The sequence below is a fragment of the Lonchura striata genome, chromosome 5, assembly GCF_046129695.1.
Source record: "Lonchura striata isolate bLonStr1 chromosome 5, bLonStr1.mat, whole genome shotgun sequence".
Taxonomy (NCBI): Eukaryota; Metazoa; Chordata; class Aves; order Passeriformes; family Estrildidae; genus Lonchura; species Lonchura striata.
Window position 1 is genome coordinate 39,677,256 of NC_134607.1, and position 19,365 is coordinate 39,696,620.

Below are 19,365 nucleotides of genomic sequence, written 5' to 3' on the forward strand. Positions count from 1 at the left end.
GGGGCACAGAAAATCCATGGCTTCTCCAGATAAGGGAATGCATTTTCCTCTGCCTTAATACATCAACAGAGGAGACACTAAGTCTCACAGCAACACAGTCTCTTGCATCTTTTGTTCACTTCTTGTTGGGTTACTCATTTAGGTGAGTGGTCCCTATGCAGAAAACTAAAGACAGTTGTTGAGACTAAACATGATTGACCAGTCACTGTGGCTGGTATGAACTCTTCATTGTTAGAGCCAAGTGTGAAAAAGAGTTCTTATCTCTCATTTCCTAACCTCTCCCATAATAAATTGTGGAGGAAAAGACATCCCTTATGCTATGCTGCTCAGAGCAATGCTACCAGCTGCAAATTACAAAGCAGCCTGAAAGACGGGAGGTGACACTGGGCTCTTCCTTGTTTCCAGCAGTAAAACTTTCTTTTTTAAAGCCAAGAAAACAGTACATGCATTTCTGTAATCCCATGCAAAGTAAAGATGTGAATGTTATTATTTCTGAAAATAATTAAAGCATCCTGATCTAATCCCAGCTAACAGTGATGATGCCACAGCATACTAGTGTACATATAGAACTACTCCAGCAGAGACTCATACCATTATCTACCTTCCTTCCCCTGGCACAACATCATTACATTCCAGGTTCTGGAAAACAAAGTGGAAGAGGAATGAGACTGTATCATTGTAGGATACCAAGCATGGTAGCCGAGGGCATATTTTTATGAGTTCAATTTGCAGTTTGTGCACCCATTTGGCATATGGATTCAACTTAGAAGTTGTCTCTCCTTTTCATAGCTATGATTGATTTCTGAACATAAAAATCAGTCATGAACAACAGATTTCTGTGTAAACATGGTTGTGACTAACTCAATCTAACCCTGAGAATCTTGGTTCTGCTATGAATACAAATAATACCTGAAATTGATGTCTTCATTACATCCTTTGTTGCAAAAATAAAAATGTAATTCAGATCTATTGTAAAACTTGCAATAAACATGCCAGGACAAAAGAAACTGGAGCTGTTTTGGAAGCAGCTATAGGCTGTCTAAATCAGTCCTTTGTGTGCACAACTCTGACAGAGATAGATAGCACAGATTTCTTTTCAAATGTCTCGTACAGGGGAAAAAATCTTCAATGTCACTGATTTTATGGCTCTTTTCTATTTTGATCAATCACTGCTATATTATATGTACGTTCACAGGATGGAACAATAAGGTATGTTAGTCTGCCAGCAAGTTGTGGACATCAGTTACATCATAACCTGTCTAATCAAGGTCCACATATAATTTTTCAACATCTTCCAGGGCTTCAGCTAGCCTGTGTAAACAATGACATATTAATGCCAAGCTACAGAACATTTTTTTCCTGCTTAGCAATATTCCAAAGGATGTGTTACCAGAGCTTCCTCTCCAATTTACAGTGTCAACTATTTTATGCACAACTACAATTGCATAACAGGATTCAATCACACAGCATTACAAGAAACTGTGACTTGAAACATATTTTAAGAATTTTAACTTAGTAATACAAAGGGTCAATTGTTGTTTGTTTGCCCTATCCTTGTTACTCCTGAACTGGATTAAAAAACAGCCTCCTCCTCAGTTTTCTTGATATTTCAGCTGGCAAATTAAACCCAGAACTGCCATTAAGGCAAATAGAGACTTGCTAAGAACTTTAAACTCTGCAGAGGCAAAAAGCATATTGAATAACTACATTTCTTGCAGACATTGACAAAATTCAAAGTGCACTGGACTCTGTACATGAGTACTGAGATATTTGGACAGAAGTGCATACTATACAGTCCCACCGACATAGTCCTGAAAATATATTAATTAATGAGCCAGTGCCTCCAATGCAGGTGCTCATACAATAGTTTTGGAACCAGAAAAAATAATGCAGTTATTTTGTGACATATACATTTTGTGATGTTAGGTCACCATTCATTGAAATTCTATCATCCAGCAGGGACTGTATCCTCATCGTTGCCTGTATCCAATATTCACTAAAATGTAACACCAGAAAAACTCCATGTCCCAAATAATAGTGAGTGGCATTGCTCATACATCCAGAGTTGTTGATGTACAGCATGACTTACAGTTCAGATGGCCTAGCAGGTCTTAAGATTTGAAATTCTACAAAACTTTTTCATCTAATTCCCTTTTTTTAGCATTGACTTTTCCCAGCTTGATCGACAAAGGTGGAAAATAAATAATTCATTTTGTCACTTATCAAGCTGATTTCACAGGAAACTATGATTTACAAATGTGGAACCACATTCCGTTTGGAGTGTGAGATCTAAAATGGATTTCCAACACCTTTTACAAAAGTTTGACTGGCTAGATCTCTTAACTACTCTGTATTTCATAACAGTATGTTTCAGCAAGTATGAGTAATGCAATGTGAGGACCCTCAAGAACTACCTTTATTATATTTATAAACACCCAATGCCCCTGCAAAGTTGGTGATGCTTTACCATTTGCAAAGTTCAATCAGAACAGCAAGTTAAGGGAAGCCAAGCAGAAAAAGCATCAACACAGATTTAGATACAGTCAGTCCTAAAATAACCCCAATATTCACCCTCAGGAGGTAGTGAAACAATTTCTTTACTCAGTGGAGAGTGTGGAAAATGTAAGAGAATGATAAAAAAACATACTGGCTGTTTCAGTAAGGACCTGCTGTGGGCAGGCTTTATAACTTGGACCTTCAAGAAGTGAGCTTACTGCAGTAAAACAGTGCTTGCTGATGTATGAGAGGAATGACAAGTACAGGTAAGACAGCATTCACAAAAACCACATAGATGTGATTTGAAATCCATGTTCCTGAGTATTGTGTATGTTCAGGCAAGGAAATCACACCACTTCATGAAGGAGCTGTTTCTGTACTAAGACATATCATTGATGCTAAAAATCCGAGACACAATGGACAGAACAAAATCAGAAATTAACTTTACAGTGCTGTCTTCACATTCCAAATACTCTCATACATTTACAGTCAATTTCTGTTAGATAATATGAACTTCAAGAAAACTTTCCTGAAAAATGTAGCCTTTTATAGAAGAAGCTAATTTGTTACTCTGTGCACTCAAAGTAGGGATACTATTTTTTTCACTGAGTAAACACATCACATAATTGATTCATATTTTCTTTATCTATGTTGTAGGAAAAAAAACAGGAACACAGAGTCAGCCTGGGTCTGATACAGAAGGTTGTTTTAGATATCCAGTGTTCATTCCATATATAAATTACCTTGCAAAAAAAGAAGAGTAGAAGACAGAAAGTCACTATGAATCAAACACATCCACTGGCAGCAGGGCAAAAAGGGAAGATACAGAGGCAACACTGACCATGCTATCAGTGGTTCAAGGCAAGCAGAACTTGAGAGAACTGAGCCTGGAGAGCCCAAAATGAGGACACAGCCATTCTTAATATGCAGCAAATTTAACTCCATCCAAAGTTTGGTGAAGTCTTGCTGTACACCAAGAGAAGCTGTACTGGTGTGGAACATGAAAACCAAGTAAAACAGCACTATTTTCATTTGCTTATTTTTGTCTTCAGTCTCCTCCCTTCACCTTTTTAATCAGCACTCAAAACAGTGCAGACCCATAAGACAATCCAGCCTACTTTACAATTTCAGGCAAATAATATGACCTATACATAATTTGTAAAATGCATTAGCTTTCCTGTATCAGATTTTGATGTTTATTGTGTTTAACATGTCATTTTGATGTTCCGTGACGCCAACAAAGACTAACTTCAGAAGAATCATATCAGTACTCCTAAATACCACATCCTGTTATTTTCTTCCAGAAATACACAGCTCTTACCTGTACAGGAATAATCATCAATGCGTATATATCCAGTTTTGCAGACACACATGAAGGATCCCGGTGTATTTACACACATGGTGTTCTCACGACAGTAGTGCCGTCCTTCAGCACACTCATCAATATCTGTGAACAAAGCAAAGAGGAACACAAATCAAATTCAGAAGTATTTTTTGCAATCTCTCAATACACTGCTGTTCACGTCCATCAGTAGTGGGTTAGATTAAAGAGCTACTTAAATGCCAGTGCATTTTGGAAAGCTTTTTGGCTTTCTCCTTTGAAAAAAACTATTTAAAATATTCAAATAAGAGAAGCACCACGAGTTTCTGTGAACAGCTGTTAGTGGAGTTACAAAGAAGATTACACTGGCTTACAGCTTTCCTTTTGAAGTGCCTCTGATGTTATTCCTATGACTTAAATAGAAGGGAAAAAAAAAAACCCATAGTTCCAAACAACTGAGCAATGACCTCAGCACTGCAATGGCATCCATCACTGCACCCTGTGCAGTCACCTCAGTCATCAGTACACAAAACACAGATAGAAGCACACTACATGCCTTTGATCTAATGGGAACTATTCTTTAGGAAGAAACTGTAAGGAACACAGTAAGATATGAGAAAACCTTAAAACTTAGTATAAATGTCTCTTAAAACAATGTAGTAGTCAATTGGTATTTTTAAATATATTTAAACACGTGTATCTGTACCTGCAGATATCTACATACATATGTATATAGATACATATACACACTACCTGAAAAGAACCTGTGAGAATGTCATTCATATAAAGATCTGCTCTGACAGAACAAAATGCAACTTGATAAAATACTTGTTAGGGCAGAACACCTGTTGAAGTATAAGGTCCTAGAGCAAACTCCCAACATAAATGACTACAGGCATGTAATTCAAAACCTAATTTGTTTTGGTACTTTCTTGGGCTTCAAAATTAGACATATTTCTCGTATCAGGTTAGAATTAGGTTACAATTCAATGGTAAAACAGAGAAAGCACTACAAATAACAAAAAAAACCCTTCTGCATAGTATTATTATACTGTAAAAAAGAAAAGCTTTATTAATTTAGAAGTGCTCAGTAGCACACTGTTCCTGTAATAGTAATGATAAAGACATCATTACTGAGATGCTCAGTACACCTATTTATATTGTCATGCAGTGTGTCACTGAACCTTGCTACCAAAGTATGATAAAAATCAAATGGGTGGATTGTTGGCTTGATTTTTTTTCCTGCTTATCTGTTTTGATTTATTTCTTGTTTTCAATGATGTTTATAGCTTTCGGTGTTGAAAATAAAATCTCTGTATGGAAAAGCATCTTGTTGCAGAGTCTAATGATAGCTCAAGACAAAAGACTGTATATATAAACTTAAATCAGGGTTGATTTCTTAATGCCGTGATGCCTAATGTCAACATTATTAACTCCTGCACTTTGCTCCTGCTTAGGTTGTATGCTTATCCCTCATTTCTTATCTTCCCTGTATCTTTAAATCAACAGGAATTTACCAACTGCACTCACTGACTTCTCTTTTTTCCTCCCTTTGCATTCTTAGAAGATAATTGGCCTTCCTGTACAAAACAGTGTTACACACTGTGATTCTGTAGTGAGCTCTGTAGTAAGTTCCTAATTTCATTCAGTTTTGGAAAATGAATTTTCCACAGGCCCTGTGCCCAGTGGATTCTGCTGGAGAAGATGGGGGCAGTTGGCTGCCAAACATGAAGGTGTCAACTGCAAAATAATTTCATGGCTCATGTACTTTAGCTTGTAAATTCTACAGGCATAAGAGAATCACAGGTGTACTAAGGTGCTAGTTTGGAAAAGCTGATCTTGCAATTTTTACGTACATGCGTACTGGCACAAACGAGCGTGCATTTACAGAGAACACAGTGAGCAGACTAAGGCTCCAAACACGTTCTGTGAACTTCATCTAAGAACACCAAAAAAAGTGAAGCTATCATAGGACTTCCACAGCTGGTTTTGCACAGAGAGTGGAATAGGGCACAGATCTCCTGACTTACAGGTGTTCTACAGAAACACAAGTGTGCAGTCCACAAAAGCAGCCAGCAATTACAACATATGACTCAGCCTCTACAACAAATGATACAACTTGTGTCTTTCATAATTCCAGTTAACAACTCCATATTAAATTAATTATGTTGATTTGTATTTAAGTAATAACATCAGTCTTCGAGTAAGTAGAGGTCTTATGTTCTCCACTCAACAGACTGCCTAGAATCCAGCTCTGGCACCCTCAGAAAATTCTACTTAAAAATCCAAAGCCTCAGAATCATTAAATATAACTTCCTGAAAATTATAATACTGATTGCTTTGGAAGGTAAATAGCCACAGGAAACCCCAAATGCCGACAGTTTTTATTTTGCATGGAAAATCTTCGTCAAAGCTCCTTTGGTTCAAACCTCCTAATTCAGAAGTGCTCTAAATAAAAGCTTTCACTTTGCCAGCATACCACATATCGAGATTTTGAAAAATGTTTTATTTATAATCATCTTTATTTTTCGAAACCTTGCTTGTTCAGCTGATTAAAAAAAAAAAAAAAAAAAAAAAAAAAAAAAAAAAGGGAAGAAAACTCAACCCACATCTGATCAAGCTAACTTTGAAGTGTATATTTGGACAAATCTGATGTACTGTTTTTTTCAACTGATTTGCAAAGGAATTGCTCTCATTTTTTAAATGTTCACTAGAAATCAGAGCTCCCACCCAACCCACTGTTATTACTACTATCACAAGCTTATGTTACATTAGCACTTAAAGACCCTCTATACTATGGACACACAGCAGATAAGAAGATGCTTTTACAAACAATTTGCAACTTTTATACTAGATAAAGATAATTAGTACAAAAAAGGTAAAATAACAGCCAAATGACAACTAGTCACACTGATTGACTACTCTAAAAGCCTGCAATTCCATTCCCCCTTTGGCACTCCACATGCAAACTTTGGTTAAGGTATTACAGATCAAGGAGTGCTGAACTAAGGCATGAAATGAGCCCAACATCTGTTATCTTTCAAAGCTACCAAAATAAAAGCCTCTTCATCCTGTTTACTGGTTGAAAACACTGGTGTAGCCAGTCATGGTGTAAGCCCAGTTGGCAACCAAGCCCCAGGCAGCCACTTGCTCACTCACCAACCAGTGGGATCAGGGAGAGAATCAGAAGGATGGAAGATTAGAAAAATTGTGGATTCAGATGTAGACAGTTTAATAGGGAAAACAAAGGCTGTACACACAAGCAAGCAAAACCAGGGGTTCATTCACTGCTTTGCAATGGCAGGCAGGTGCTCAGCCATCTCCAGGAGAGCAGGGCCCCATCACATCTAAAGATGCCTTGGGAAGACAAACTCCAAAGTTCAAAAGTCCTCCTTTCCTCCTCCTTCCCCCAGTGCATACACTGAGCATGATGTCACCTGGTCTGGAATCTCCCTGTGGTCACTTTGGGTCACCTCTCCTGGATGTGTCTCCTCCCAACCCCCCCAGCACCCCCAGTCTCCTCCCCAGTGTGGCAGTACGAGAAGCAGGAAAGGCTTTGGCTCTGTGTAAGCCCTGCTCAGCAATTACAAAAGCATCTCTGTATTATCACTGTGTTCAGTAAATTCCAAAACACAGGCTTGTACTAGTCTCTGTGAAGAAAATTAACCCTACCTTGGCCAAAACAAGCATGCCACCTATTTATACAATGCACAACAGAAAACCTTATGCATTTCCATATCTAAGAAATCCTACAACATTTATCTTAATTTCCTTCTGCCAAAAAGCCTAGTTAGCATATTAATGCATATTCAGGTCTTACTATTCAGCCAGTAAGATATTGAAGTCAGTTCAATAGGATGAATGCACCACTCCAATGGCTCTACACATTCAACAATAAAGACTTCTGTGCTTCAAGTCTGTGATGTGATACTGAGCCACCAGCTGTGATGTACTGACAACAGTGTAGTCATGGAGATCATCAACCTGCTCTATTCCCAGTGGAACAGATAAAAGGGGCACCTCTGGGAAAACTGGTTAGTGCAAAAGTGTTTGGAATCTGCACTTCAATGATTTATTTATACTTGCAAAAACATCAAAAACAGAAAAAAAAACCTAGAAAAACCTGCCTTTCTTTATACCCCCAAGCACTCAAAATTTATGCAAAATATATAACTGAAGAAAAGTTTCCTTATATCCCTTTTTTTCTGCACCCTAATGAGTTTGCTTCCCCAAAGTAAAATTCCTAGTTATATTTTACAATCCCATTAATAAGAACAGAACTTGACCTGCAATCCATAAATCATCGTTGGCCAAAGCCTCACACAAACAAACAAAGCCTCTCCTTAGGCCTCTCTATATACATTACTGCCTTTATCCACCAGAAAAGCCTGCTACAGCAAATGAGTCTAGTACTAAGTCAGTAATTATCAGCTGTTATAAGAAGAGGCTTCTCCCAGAATTGAATATCCTTTATGGACAGTGTCCTGCCTCCAGCTATTTCTCTTAAAAGTCAATAGTGTCTTAACACCAGTGATCTCCCTCCTCACACTTAGAAAGGTATATGGCAGCCAGGGAGATCACTCGTGTTAAACACTATCAAGTTTTAAGGGAAGTGCTAAAACTCTTGCAGGACTTTTTGCAACAAATAACATTAAATACCCAGGAAGAGAGGGAACAGGAACATGAAAAGCCTTACTTATATAAAAAAAAAAATATTTCATAAACACATTAAAATTTACCCTGAACACAAGAGCAGAGTAGATTAGACTTACAATTTAAAATAAAACAAATAAAACCCCCATGGATTTCATGTTAATAAAACAATATGTTTTCACAGCCTATAAATATCAAGTACCTGCTCAAGAGGCTCATGCTTTTTCACCACTCGCACAACTTCATCAGCACACCTCCATCCTGATCTGAGGACTCTGCTAGTAAAAGCAATGGCATCAGCACCCTCTTCTCCTGTGAATCCTGAGCCTCACCACTGAGAGTCCCAAGGATGTATACCAGAAACCTTAGCTTTATTCCTACCAACCTGACTCATACAGAAAGACAAGCATGGAAACACAGACTCTTCTCTGTGCCCTGACTTGGAAAAAGGGCATCACAAAATCAAAAGATGCTACTCAACAATTAAGGGACTATGAAAATGAACAGTGACTGATCACAGCAGTCAATACCATTAAAAAGGTAAATGAGGATTTAAGACCTTTAGAGCAAACATAACCTATTCTGCACCTGGAACAGGATCACAGAGGAAAGTAAGTTCTGCCCATTTGCTTCTTCTTTTTCATCCCTCCACCAACAAGTCCTACTTTTCTCACTTTCTACCTCCTAACATTAAGTTTCTCTGCTGTTTTCCTCCTGCAGCCACTTTCTACCTATGTTTAGTCGTGTCTTCAGATCTTGCTCACTTTGTCTCTCCTCCTGTACTCAACCCATACCTTCACCCATCAGCTCTTACTCCTCAAAAGAAGAAGAACAGAGGATAACTTAGAAGCAAGATCCCACCAGCTTACTGATCTGTGTAAGTATTGGGCTTTTTTATTTCCACCACCAAACATACTACCTTCCCAACTGCTCAAATGTTTAGAACATGAAAATTTCCTGGCTCACTGCTCTAATAAGAATATTCCCAATAGGGTCTCTCACACTTCCTTGACCTTATTTCCAAGCTCCTACTCTCTTCAGCTTGCCTTCATTTTCATCTACTGCCTGATTTTCATATCTTGTGTGTTTTGGTTTCCATAACACTATCTTCTAGGCATCTCTTTTTGTATAAATCCTTTCTCACTTGCTGTCTAAGATGAAAAAATATCTTGGGGCTCTGGCACAACCCTTGCACCTCCTCCTCCCACTACTATTTCTAGACTCTCCATCACCTCAAATCTATGGTTTTAACTACTGCTGTTACCTCCAGTCAGTCACAAAACAATCACTGCACTTTAGTTTTGCTTTGCTCTATCAAATCCACTGCAGCAGTTTTTACAACTAACATATTCCACAAAGGATGTAACCATCAACTTCATTCAAAATTGTGTATTTTTTCACATTATTTATTCCAGCTGACAGCACCGCCATAGTTGTTATCAGGCCTACCCTTCATAGATAATTTCACCTTTTTCTTCTCATTACGCCTTGCGCTTTTGATGTTACCAACAGCCAGTAAAAAGCCTGGCCCCTACAGAAAAATAATCAAGAGGTAACATGTATACAATCTACGTCCAAAACTGTTTTTTGCTCTTGGGAAGTCTTATTACTTTTATTTTTGTCTACCTTTCTATACCTGTGTGTCTCTCCTCCCACAAACAGAAAAGCACTAGAACCTAAGGAATCACTATTAATCTAGCCCTGTGAATCAACTATAAGAACATACCCCTCATACTGAGTTAAAGCATACAAAAATTACCTCAAGCATACACAAAGACCAAGAAGAAAAGAGTACAATAACCTTCTATTATCTCCACCATGTTGGTCCCAAAAAAGAACTTGGTCGCTAACAACTCATGCAGCAACGATTAGGGAGGGTAAGAAGAATTGGGCATTTACTAGTGTATATTGATTTTTATTGAATTATTAACAGACCTGTAGCGAAACTGGGTGAGTTAGATTCTAAGTGTTAGCATTCTTGTAAGTAAACTATTAAGATGTTGTTATACCTTGACTAAACTGATAAAGCATTAATTAGACTAAAAATACATTCTAACTTAGTTCTCCACACAGTGCATGTTATTTCCTAGCCCCTAACTAAAATGCACAGTTAACACACACCTATTGGACACATCCTGGTTCTTTTCCCTTCATGCTATTTTAAATCTCTGATCTTTGCTTAAGTTCATGATTTCTCTCTTCATCTCCTGCAGCCTGTGAAGAGGCTATCAGGACAAAAAAATACTTTAAATAAAAGCAAAGTCACTCAAGGTCTACATTCCTTGACAAAAGTTCTATATAGCTTTGCAAAGACACAATACAACAATACAGCATTTCAGAAATATCATTTTTAACAGTACAAAGAGTTGTTTTTATTTCAGCTTGCCCCAGTTTTTGGAAAGGAAGACAGACTGTTGAGATAAAACTGTCCTTGTTAAAACATGCAGTAGGAGATATTGCTCAACAGTTACTCATGAATATGAGACTCTTGGAAGAAACTGCAGTCTTTATCTCAGTCTTGTGAAAACATCACTGGACTTCACACGTGTGTAGCTTTAAAAATACATATCACAGGAAAATTCTGAAAATAAATATCGTCTGCCATCATGGAATATTTTATTTGGCAAACTGCATCTTCTTACTATTTAATACCTTAGAATTAATTCATATAGTAGTGTATATGTGATGAAGCAAGTAATTATATATAGTTATTTGTCAGACATAAAAGCATCCCAGGGGGCCTTTCGTTAGGCACCAAATAACTTGTCTGATACAGTTGCATACTGAGAATAAAAAGGATGTTGTATATGACTAATTAGTCAAATCTGAAAATCAGAACAACTTACTGGCACTCCAGCTCATGATCCAAACCTCTTCAGCACAGCACTTAGTTAGAAATAGGTCTTTAAATCTGAATTGCACAATAATATTTTTCTTATTTAAGTATGACAACTTATCATTTTGAACTGTGAATGTCAAGAATTTCAAATACTTGCCACTCATTATGGTTTTGTTTTCCCCTATTTTAAAAGGGTAATAAGGAGCATTAATATTTTTATACAGAGATTACAAATATCTGTTGGGTTCTTCTCAGGAAGACACAGCACAGACCATACTATACAAATGTATTTAAAACTCCCTACTGTAAGACAGTAAAGACAGTACCTGCAAGCAGTGGTAAGGCCCCTGTGTTTGGGCTAGACTCTATTTGGGTCTAAACCATGCAGCATATTCTTGTGAGCTACCTGGTAGATTACTGCCTCTTTTACAGAAAAATGCTGATATCACAACTCAGCTGACTCTCAAACTGTGCCAAGCTAGTTTTGCGTACCAGAACAGATACAAACACTGTGGCTCCTATTGCTCTGCACTCATGGAAGAATATTTGTTTTAAATTCAGTCTGCCTTAACGCAAGGCATTTCTGTGTCTTTTTTACAACTCTTGGGAATTCAGCATTTATGCATTGTTAAGAAATGTTGCACTTTTAGACTGAGGTTTTACAAGTTACAAAAGAAACACAACTATTTGGCTGTGGGTACTTTTCGCACAGCAAAAACACCTAATTTTTTCAGTAGTCAACTCCCAGCCAACAGTGAAAACTGGACTGAAAGTAAAATAAGAACACTAAGGCTTTATTTTCTTTTCTCTTTTGCTTTCAGGTCTACTTAATTTGCATGGAAACTTTCATCCTAATTTCTCATCTGAAGACAAATTACATCATATGTTTATACTGCAAGTGGAAAAGGACTGCTCTCAGTGTAATAAAACCTCTCCTTACCAGATAGTAGTAGCCGAGTTTAAAAGTTTTCAAGAAGCTTCCTTCATATGATTAGTTTCAGCTGTTTGGTTTTTTCCTTAATTGCAGTAACATAATTCTAAATCCTGGCTATGGTTGGATGATAAAATCATTCCAAACATAATTAATGCAGAAGTAAACAAAATCAAGTAACACTGAATATATCCTATAATTTGTACACATACAAACTATCTCACTGCTACAAGTGATGGCACAATCTCTACCTCAGTATGAACCACAATTTATAAACTGGTGTCAGGGATACTGCTTCTGCACTTTAAGTTAGGGATAAACTTTATTATTTTCCTTAATTGAAGCTATGGCAGACAAGAAGGATTGGTCCCACTCCAACACACTGACATATTAAAACTGCTTTTCTGATTCCTAGTATTAAGATCTCTCACTAACATAATGATGGAAATAAGATGACACTTAGTGCTTCTGACAAGAAAAAATATTAATAATATATTAATACCATTTAATATTTCATTTTAATATTAATGCCATTTAATTAGTTTTTAACAGACATTTCAAAATAAAATTCCTCCCTCCTAGAGTGAAAGTTTTTCTTTCTGCTTGATTGGTTTCCCCATCCAACTCCAAATTACTAAGTACTGACCTAAACAAACTGCCAGCTGATGGACATGGAAATCTTTATTTCTTAGCTATATGTGATACTATTGACACATTTCACTTCCAAAAACTACTTTTTCTTTGAAGAGGAAAGTGTGAATAGTCTTCCCAGGTTCACAAAGCTGACAGTACTGTAGAGCTTTTAAGTAGGACTTACTCAAAAAAAAATGGTGTATACCATGAAGACAGCTAGCAAATAGCTCTATACTGTCTATTAAAGACTCAGAGGACTTAATAGAATATATTCTAATACTTTGAGGGCTATCTCCATTATGGAAGTGTCTTGCTTACACTTTCCCAATATTACACTTAATTTAAGGAAAAGTGTATTGTTGATAACTTTACTTAGCCAACACAATGCAACGCATATCCCACTGCAATTTGACTGTAACTATTTATCCTTTGTAAGATTTCTTCTTTCACTACCATCTGTGGAAGTCAAATTAATTTTGAAAATGTACTTTTTATAATCCAGTAGTTAAAACTAACAAGATTAACAAGAAGATTAACAACAGATTGTACTAATTAGGTAAGTGAAGAAGTGCAATAGTCATATTGTTGGGGAAGAGGGTTAATAGTATGTTTAAGCATACACATGGATAAATTAGTAAATCTTTCCAAACAGAATAGTAACATACAACTGTGTACTAAGGGACACTTGATAAGGTCTAACCAATTGTCACTTCTGACGTGCTCCAGAAATCTCTGGAAAGAGGCGATTTCTCCTCTAAGACTGCTTACTTCCCTCACTGACAATGATTCAAATAAAGCCAGCTTATTCAAAAGCATATTTCTCAACTGAAAACCTTCTTCCCTCAAGGGACAATCATCAGTGAAGCTGATGTAATTCTCAAATCCAGACAAAGTAATTCAGTCTTTGGTCTAATTTCATCTGCTACACTTGAAACTGGGACAAACATGACAAGAGCAGAGAAACTAGAAGAGTTACTGAGGAGAAAGAAGAAATTAGAATATAAATTGAAAACTGTTTCACAAAAAATTGTTCTAAGTTAACTATATTGTATACTGTGTAAACAGTACAACTAAATTTCCGAATACCAAAAAATAGACACCATGGTCCACACACCCATAACACAAATTTGTGACATGTAGAGGGCTGACCCTGGTCAGCAATTTAGCACCCAGCAACTTCTTTCTTGCTCAACCCTTCAATGGGATGGAAGGATTAACAAAAAGAGTGAAAGTGACAAAAAACTCATGAGTTGATACAAATAAAACATTTTTGATATCATAAAATAAGTGAAGGGGAATAGGAAAAAAAGGACTCAAAGGTAACCACTCTCCAGCTACCACCACTGATGCTTGACCAATCTCTAAGAAACAGCCACACTGTGCTCCTGTTTTCACTGCTGAGAATGTCATCACAAACCTAAACCACAGCACCACACAGACTGCTATGAAGAAATTTAACTCTATCACAGCCAAGATAGATATGTGATGTAAAATAGCCCCTGCATCAGGCAAAATCTTCTTGATAAAGAAGTCAATAATGCCGTTTTCTCAGGCCATGTTCTGTCTTGGTCTCCACAAAAATTATTGTATTTTCCTGTCTTCTTTCTTGAGCTTCCTCTGCTCTCTATTTAATCAGCAATCCTTGGCACTACTTCTGAACTGAAATCAGATTTTGCAGAGCGATAGTTGAAATATTCTCCTCTAGATGCATCAGATTACATTGGTAGCCAAGAGTCACAGCCCTTATCCTGAAAAGCCTTTTCAGCATAACTACAGCATCATAAAAGCAGTGGGTATTGAATATGCTTTGAAATATATTCCAGAGGGTAATCCTCAATTTGAGATTACTGCAGATGTAGCTTCAGGAAAAACTAATTACACTCCACCAGAATACCTGTTTTAGTAAGCTGTTTTTGTTAGGTAGGATGCTGTATTAAAAGCACCTATACCAGGGCAGCACAGATAATCCATGCACAACCTGCTCACAAAGTATCTCGAACTGCATAATAGCCTAAGGCAGAAAACAGATTTAAAATTATTTGGAATAAGGCTTCCAGCATGTAAATTAAGAAAGATCATTCTTTAAGTACTGCTTTACACAGTACTCTGAAGGAAAGCTAAATGTGATGTAAATATTAACAATTATTATAATATAACAGGAAGTTATTCACCATAGAAGTATCTAGAGACATCACACAGCTTTGGAAAAGCACTGGTTCATTCTAGGACAGAAGCAAAACTCTTATATCATTCAGGTAAAATTTATGCAGCTTTTCCAGACCCACATTGAAACCAGCTTTGAGTATTTTTATTTTTGTTCTTCTCATTAAGGAAAAGTTCTGCAAATGGGAGCATCATTACTTCTGTCTATTCTTTCAATTTTGATAGTGCTAGAGCACAAATCAGGATTGTATTTAGCTCTAACACAGAGCCAATGACATCCAATTTTGCAGTATATCTGGAGTTTGTGCAGTGCAAACACAGAAACAGCTCTCACATCTATGGGCTCTAGCCATTACAAAAAACCTTCTCAGAAAGGTTTTGTGTTAACTCAATATTTCTATACCTGGCACTGCTTGCAATTAAAGACCGAATAATAGCAGAGTGAAGAAAGGGTATCCACTGAGAAAGGGAGGTTGGGACCATTTCAGCCTTTCAAGATGAGGCACAAGACTCTGAAAAGACTTGGTGTTACACTCCTGCCATTGTGCCTTTCTGTTTGTTAGTTCAGTATATAAAATAAGAGTCTCTTTCCAGAAATAAAATCCTCTGCTCAAAGAGACATTTGAACTGAAAAAGGGATACAGGAACTGAAAAAGCACAACTCTGAAGAAACGGGTCTTTCAGTCCCCTGTCCCTTCCACAAAAACAATCCTGAAGTTTTAATTTGTAGCCTTATTTCCCATCCTTCCAGCACATGACCTCAGTCAGTCAGAGATGGACAATCAAGGGCAGGTCTGGACCCACGTACCAGCTGTGCATAGCTGAAGCGTGGTGCCGACACCGCAGCTACAGCACAGAGCCAGAAGCAAAGTCAGGATGGTTTGCCTGTTGAGGAGCTTCACCTCTGGCAGGGAGAACCTCTTGGGACGTGACCCAGCCTCCTGAGCTTTGCTCATGTGGGCACATCCTCCTAGTGTAACTTACTCCCATTATCTTCAACATGGGCGAGTGTTCCTGGATCAGGAACATTTTAAAGTTACAATTTAATGCCTATAAATGTAGTAAGCAAAACTATTATTTTTATGTAAATAACATGTCCCAATCTTTTATTCACTTATGCAATGTTCTCTGAAAGAAGTTAAGCAGATTCATGATAACCACCAAAATCAATGTCATTTGCCCATACAGAAACATTTGGGCCAAGAAATCTTCTCAAAAGATCATCATATTGAAATCAGGTACTGCACAAACTGATAAATCCTCTTATAATAAGAATGCATCAGCCTCACATATGATAATCAACTGTGTCCTCATCAAACATTTCACCCTCAGTGCTGATAAAAAAGTTTCTTTTGTTTTGTTTTGCTTACGGCATGCCTGGCAAGTTACACACAAAGCAACAGACTCTAATGTGAGAGACATGGAGATCACCAAGAAAGTGTAATTTGTTCTTTTGCTTTCTTTTGGCAGAGTGACAATAGAGCTGCAGGAAAACAAACATCTTAAAGCCCCTGTAACTCCATTGCTCCAGTGACTCCTGAATATAGGGAATGGCTGATGAGTTCCCAGGAACACAAATCCACAGCCTAAGCCACAGCAGTCTTCAGGGACTACGGGATAAAAAGCAATTGATGCTACAAGTTACACAGCAGGTCCTGATGTCAGATACCTCCTGGAATATGACGGGGGCAAGGGATTTGTTTCTGGAAGAATTTTAGTTCTGCTTCTCAAAACCAGCTTACATCAGAAGGCTTACCATAAAAATTAAGTAGAGATGCATATAAAGCTGAATTAATTATATGCTCTTACAGCCACAAATTCTCAAATGTGGATCTATGAATGAGTATACCCACTGACGTTAATGCAGCTACTAAGTCAAGCAAGCTGCAGGCATTAAGTTCAGTAGAGTTCAGCCAAAGGAGCAATCTTAAAAGGCCTCAATTTATCCCATTTACCGTGCATCAACAGAGAATAATGCAGGTATTAGGTGGAACTTCAGAGTACCTTAAACTACATCTCCTCACAGATGCTTGACTTTCAATTTAATCTGAACAGAACTACATACTTGTCAAAGCTCATTCTGCTGCCAACACAAGCTTTATGGTGAGAATGGCCTGACAGCACACTGGTATTATGTGTTTACAGAATCAGGGTTTTCATAAGGCAGAGCAACAGTGAGCACCAACACTAGGAGACTGTGCAGAGGACTTTGACTTTCACTGTTGGAGTGGGGATGGGTTCCTTTCACCTGATGATGCTAGATTGTACAGATGATTCTCTTCTGATTAAATAGCTTGTTGCTCCCTGATACCAATAGAGCAACTCAAACTGTGAATCTCTACTCAGTGTGATTAACAGTACTAGAATCTAATCCATAGCATTTCTTACTTCCTGAGGAGAGAAAATAGGAACAAGCAGCAGTAAAAACTAAATGTTACACTAATACATTTTTCAAATGGTTGAATTTAGATTGCCTAGATATCTAAAAAGAAAAATTTAAAAAAGGAAAATTAAAAAAGGAAAATTTTCCTATGGAAGCATGTTTCTAATTCAAGACCTCAGCCATATTAACTGGTCATGTGGATCAGATTTTTTTTTAATTTTCTTTTAAAGAACTTAATTGAAGAGATTATTTTAGTCGATCAACATCTAATTAATTGTATTGAATATGTCTATCCCTTTGACAGCTTTTGAATGAATAGACTCATCCCACAGTAATTTACACAGAAGTGCTAAGCCTGTGCACAAGGAATCACCTTCACAATAGGCATTGTCCTCTCGAAGGGCTCGGAAGCCATCTCGGCAGCTACAGACAGCTCTGTCCTCTAGGTTTCGGCACACGGAATGCTCCATACAGTTATGTCCTTCAGTGCAAAAGTCATGGCCTGTACAGAAACAAGTATCATTGAGGGTTAAAAAGAATCAGGGATTACGAAACATACCTGTCAAAGACAGTGCTATCTTTTTCTCAGTTGGGTCAAAGAATACCTTTCTATTGTCTGTGAGATACAGAAAAATAAATTGTACCAAGCATGAAATGGATGAGAGGAATAGTAAAGGCCACCAGAACAGACTGTCTCTAGGTCTTCAATTCAATTTCATGTTATAGCACTGATCTGAAGCAGCTGGATAGAAGGCTTGCTTAAATCCCCTTACTGTCTCCTTGTCATTGTTAATTACTTTTACAGGACATGTCCTAATTATATAGTTCTTGTCCTTTTTGTTTGTTTGTTTGTACATTTATAAATGAGCTTGACAGCTTAGAAACTTAGCTAGTGATAGTACTTTTAGCACTTTTAGTTCCCAGGTGTATTTATAAAATCCTTCTATATTTAACCAAAATCCTTTGATTAACATTGACTATTTTTGCTTTACTCTTCCCTGATCTCTTCCCTTCCTCCACTAACTGAATACTCTTCCCTTATTACATCATTCTTTCCATTACAGAGAATTTTATTTTTAAATCTCACCTGTTTGCCATTCCTATTTTCTTATTTTTTTCTTTTCCAATTTTTTCCTGAGTGTGGCCATTTTACATTTTGCCTTAATTATAAATGTTTAAGACTATGAAAATAGGTTGGAAAATTTAGATTGAACCTTTCCACTCAGTAGGTTTCTTTTAAAGTTTCACCTGTTTTGCTCTCATGATATTTAATGATTTTATGTTCTTGAACAATATTAGCTGGTTCTGGAAACTGACTTAAGCTTCCACAGTTTCCAGATCTTTATATAAAGGTGTGGAACTTCTCTCCTTTCCTGTTTTCTCATTAATTTTATTTGTTTCAAGTTTCCTTCTTTCACTAAAACATTAATTGATCAAGCATCAGTAGTATTTTCCAATAATTACTTTATTCTCTTAAAACCACAGGAGACCTTGGGAATGTAGGTCAGGCTCAGGAGACCAGGACTGGTGTAACAGCAACAGCTCCAGAATGCAAGTTGGCATCAGGCTGCAACACGAGCCTCTTGCAAAATAGCAAAAAAAGTATTTTTCGGCAGTAAAAAATATTAGTTTTATCATTCCACCTGGTTTCTGCTTCATGTTTTGCTGTGAAAGAGCTTCTAACCCTAACCTCACAGAAACTTAGGTAAACAAGGATCCCAAGTGGGACAGTGGCAGCAGAGATGCTTGGAGGTCAGGTCAAAGAAATCTTTTGCACTTGGACAGCTCAGGAAGAGTGTGAAGAAGCAGGAATGAAGCAAAAGGAAGCAGAAGATCCCATAGAGACAAAATGTTTTAGTACTGAGACCCAGTGACATAGGATAGAAACATCACAGACCTATTGTGATATGACAGGCTAATGCTTTTCTTCCTCCTGTTGTGAGTTG

The 19,365-nt window shown here is 37.3% G+C and overlaps 1 protein-coding gene across 2 annotated transcripts in view; it reads right to left on the reverse strand.

The window, feature by feature from the left end:
- Positions 1-19,365, reverse strand: part of NELL2 (neural EGFL like 2) — a 131,679-nt gene that overhangs the window by 55,735 nt on the left and 56,579 nt on the right. For both annotated transcript variants that reach the window (XM_021545323.3, XM_021545322.3), the window contains exons 12-13: positions 17,793-17,921; positions 3,818-3,943 (exon numbers count right to left, since the gene is read on the reverse strand). In XM_021545323.3, coding sequence (XP_021400998.2) covers positions 3,818-3,943; positions 17,793-17,921 — 255 coding nt within the window. The remainder of the gene's footprint in view (positions 1-3,817; positions 3,944-17,792; positions 17,922-19,365) is intronic.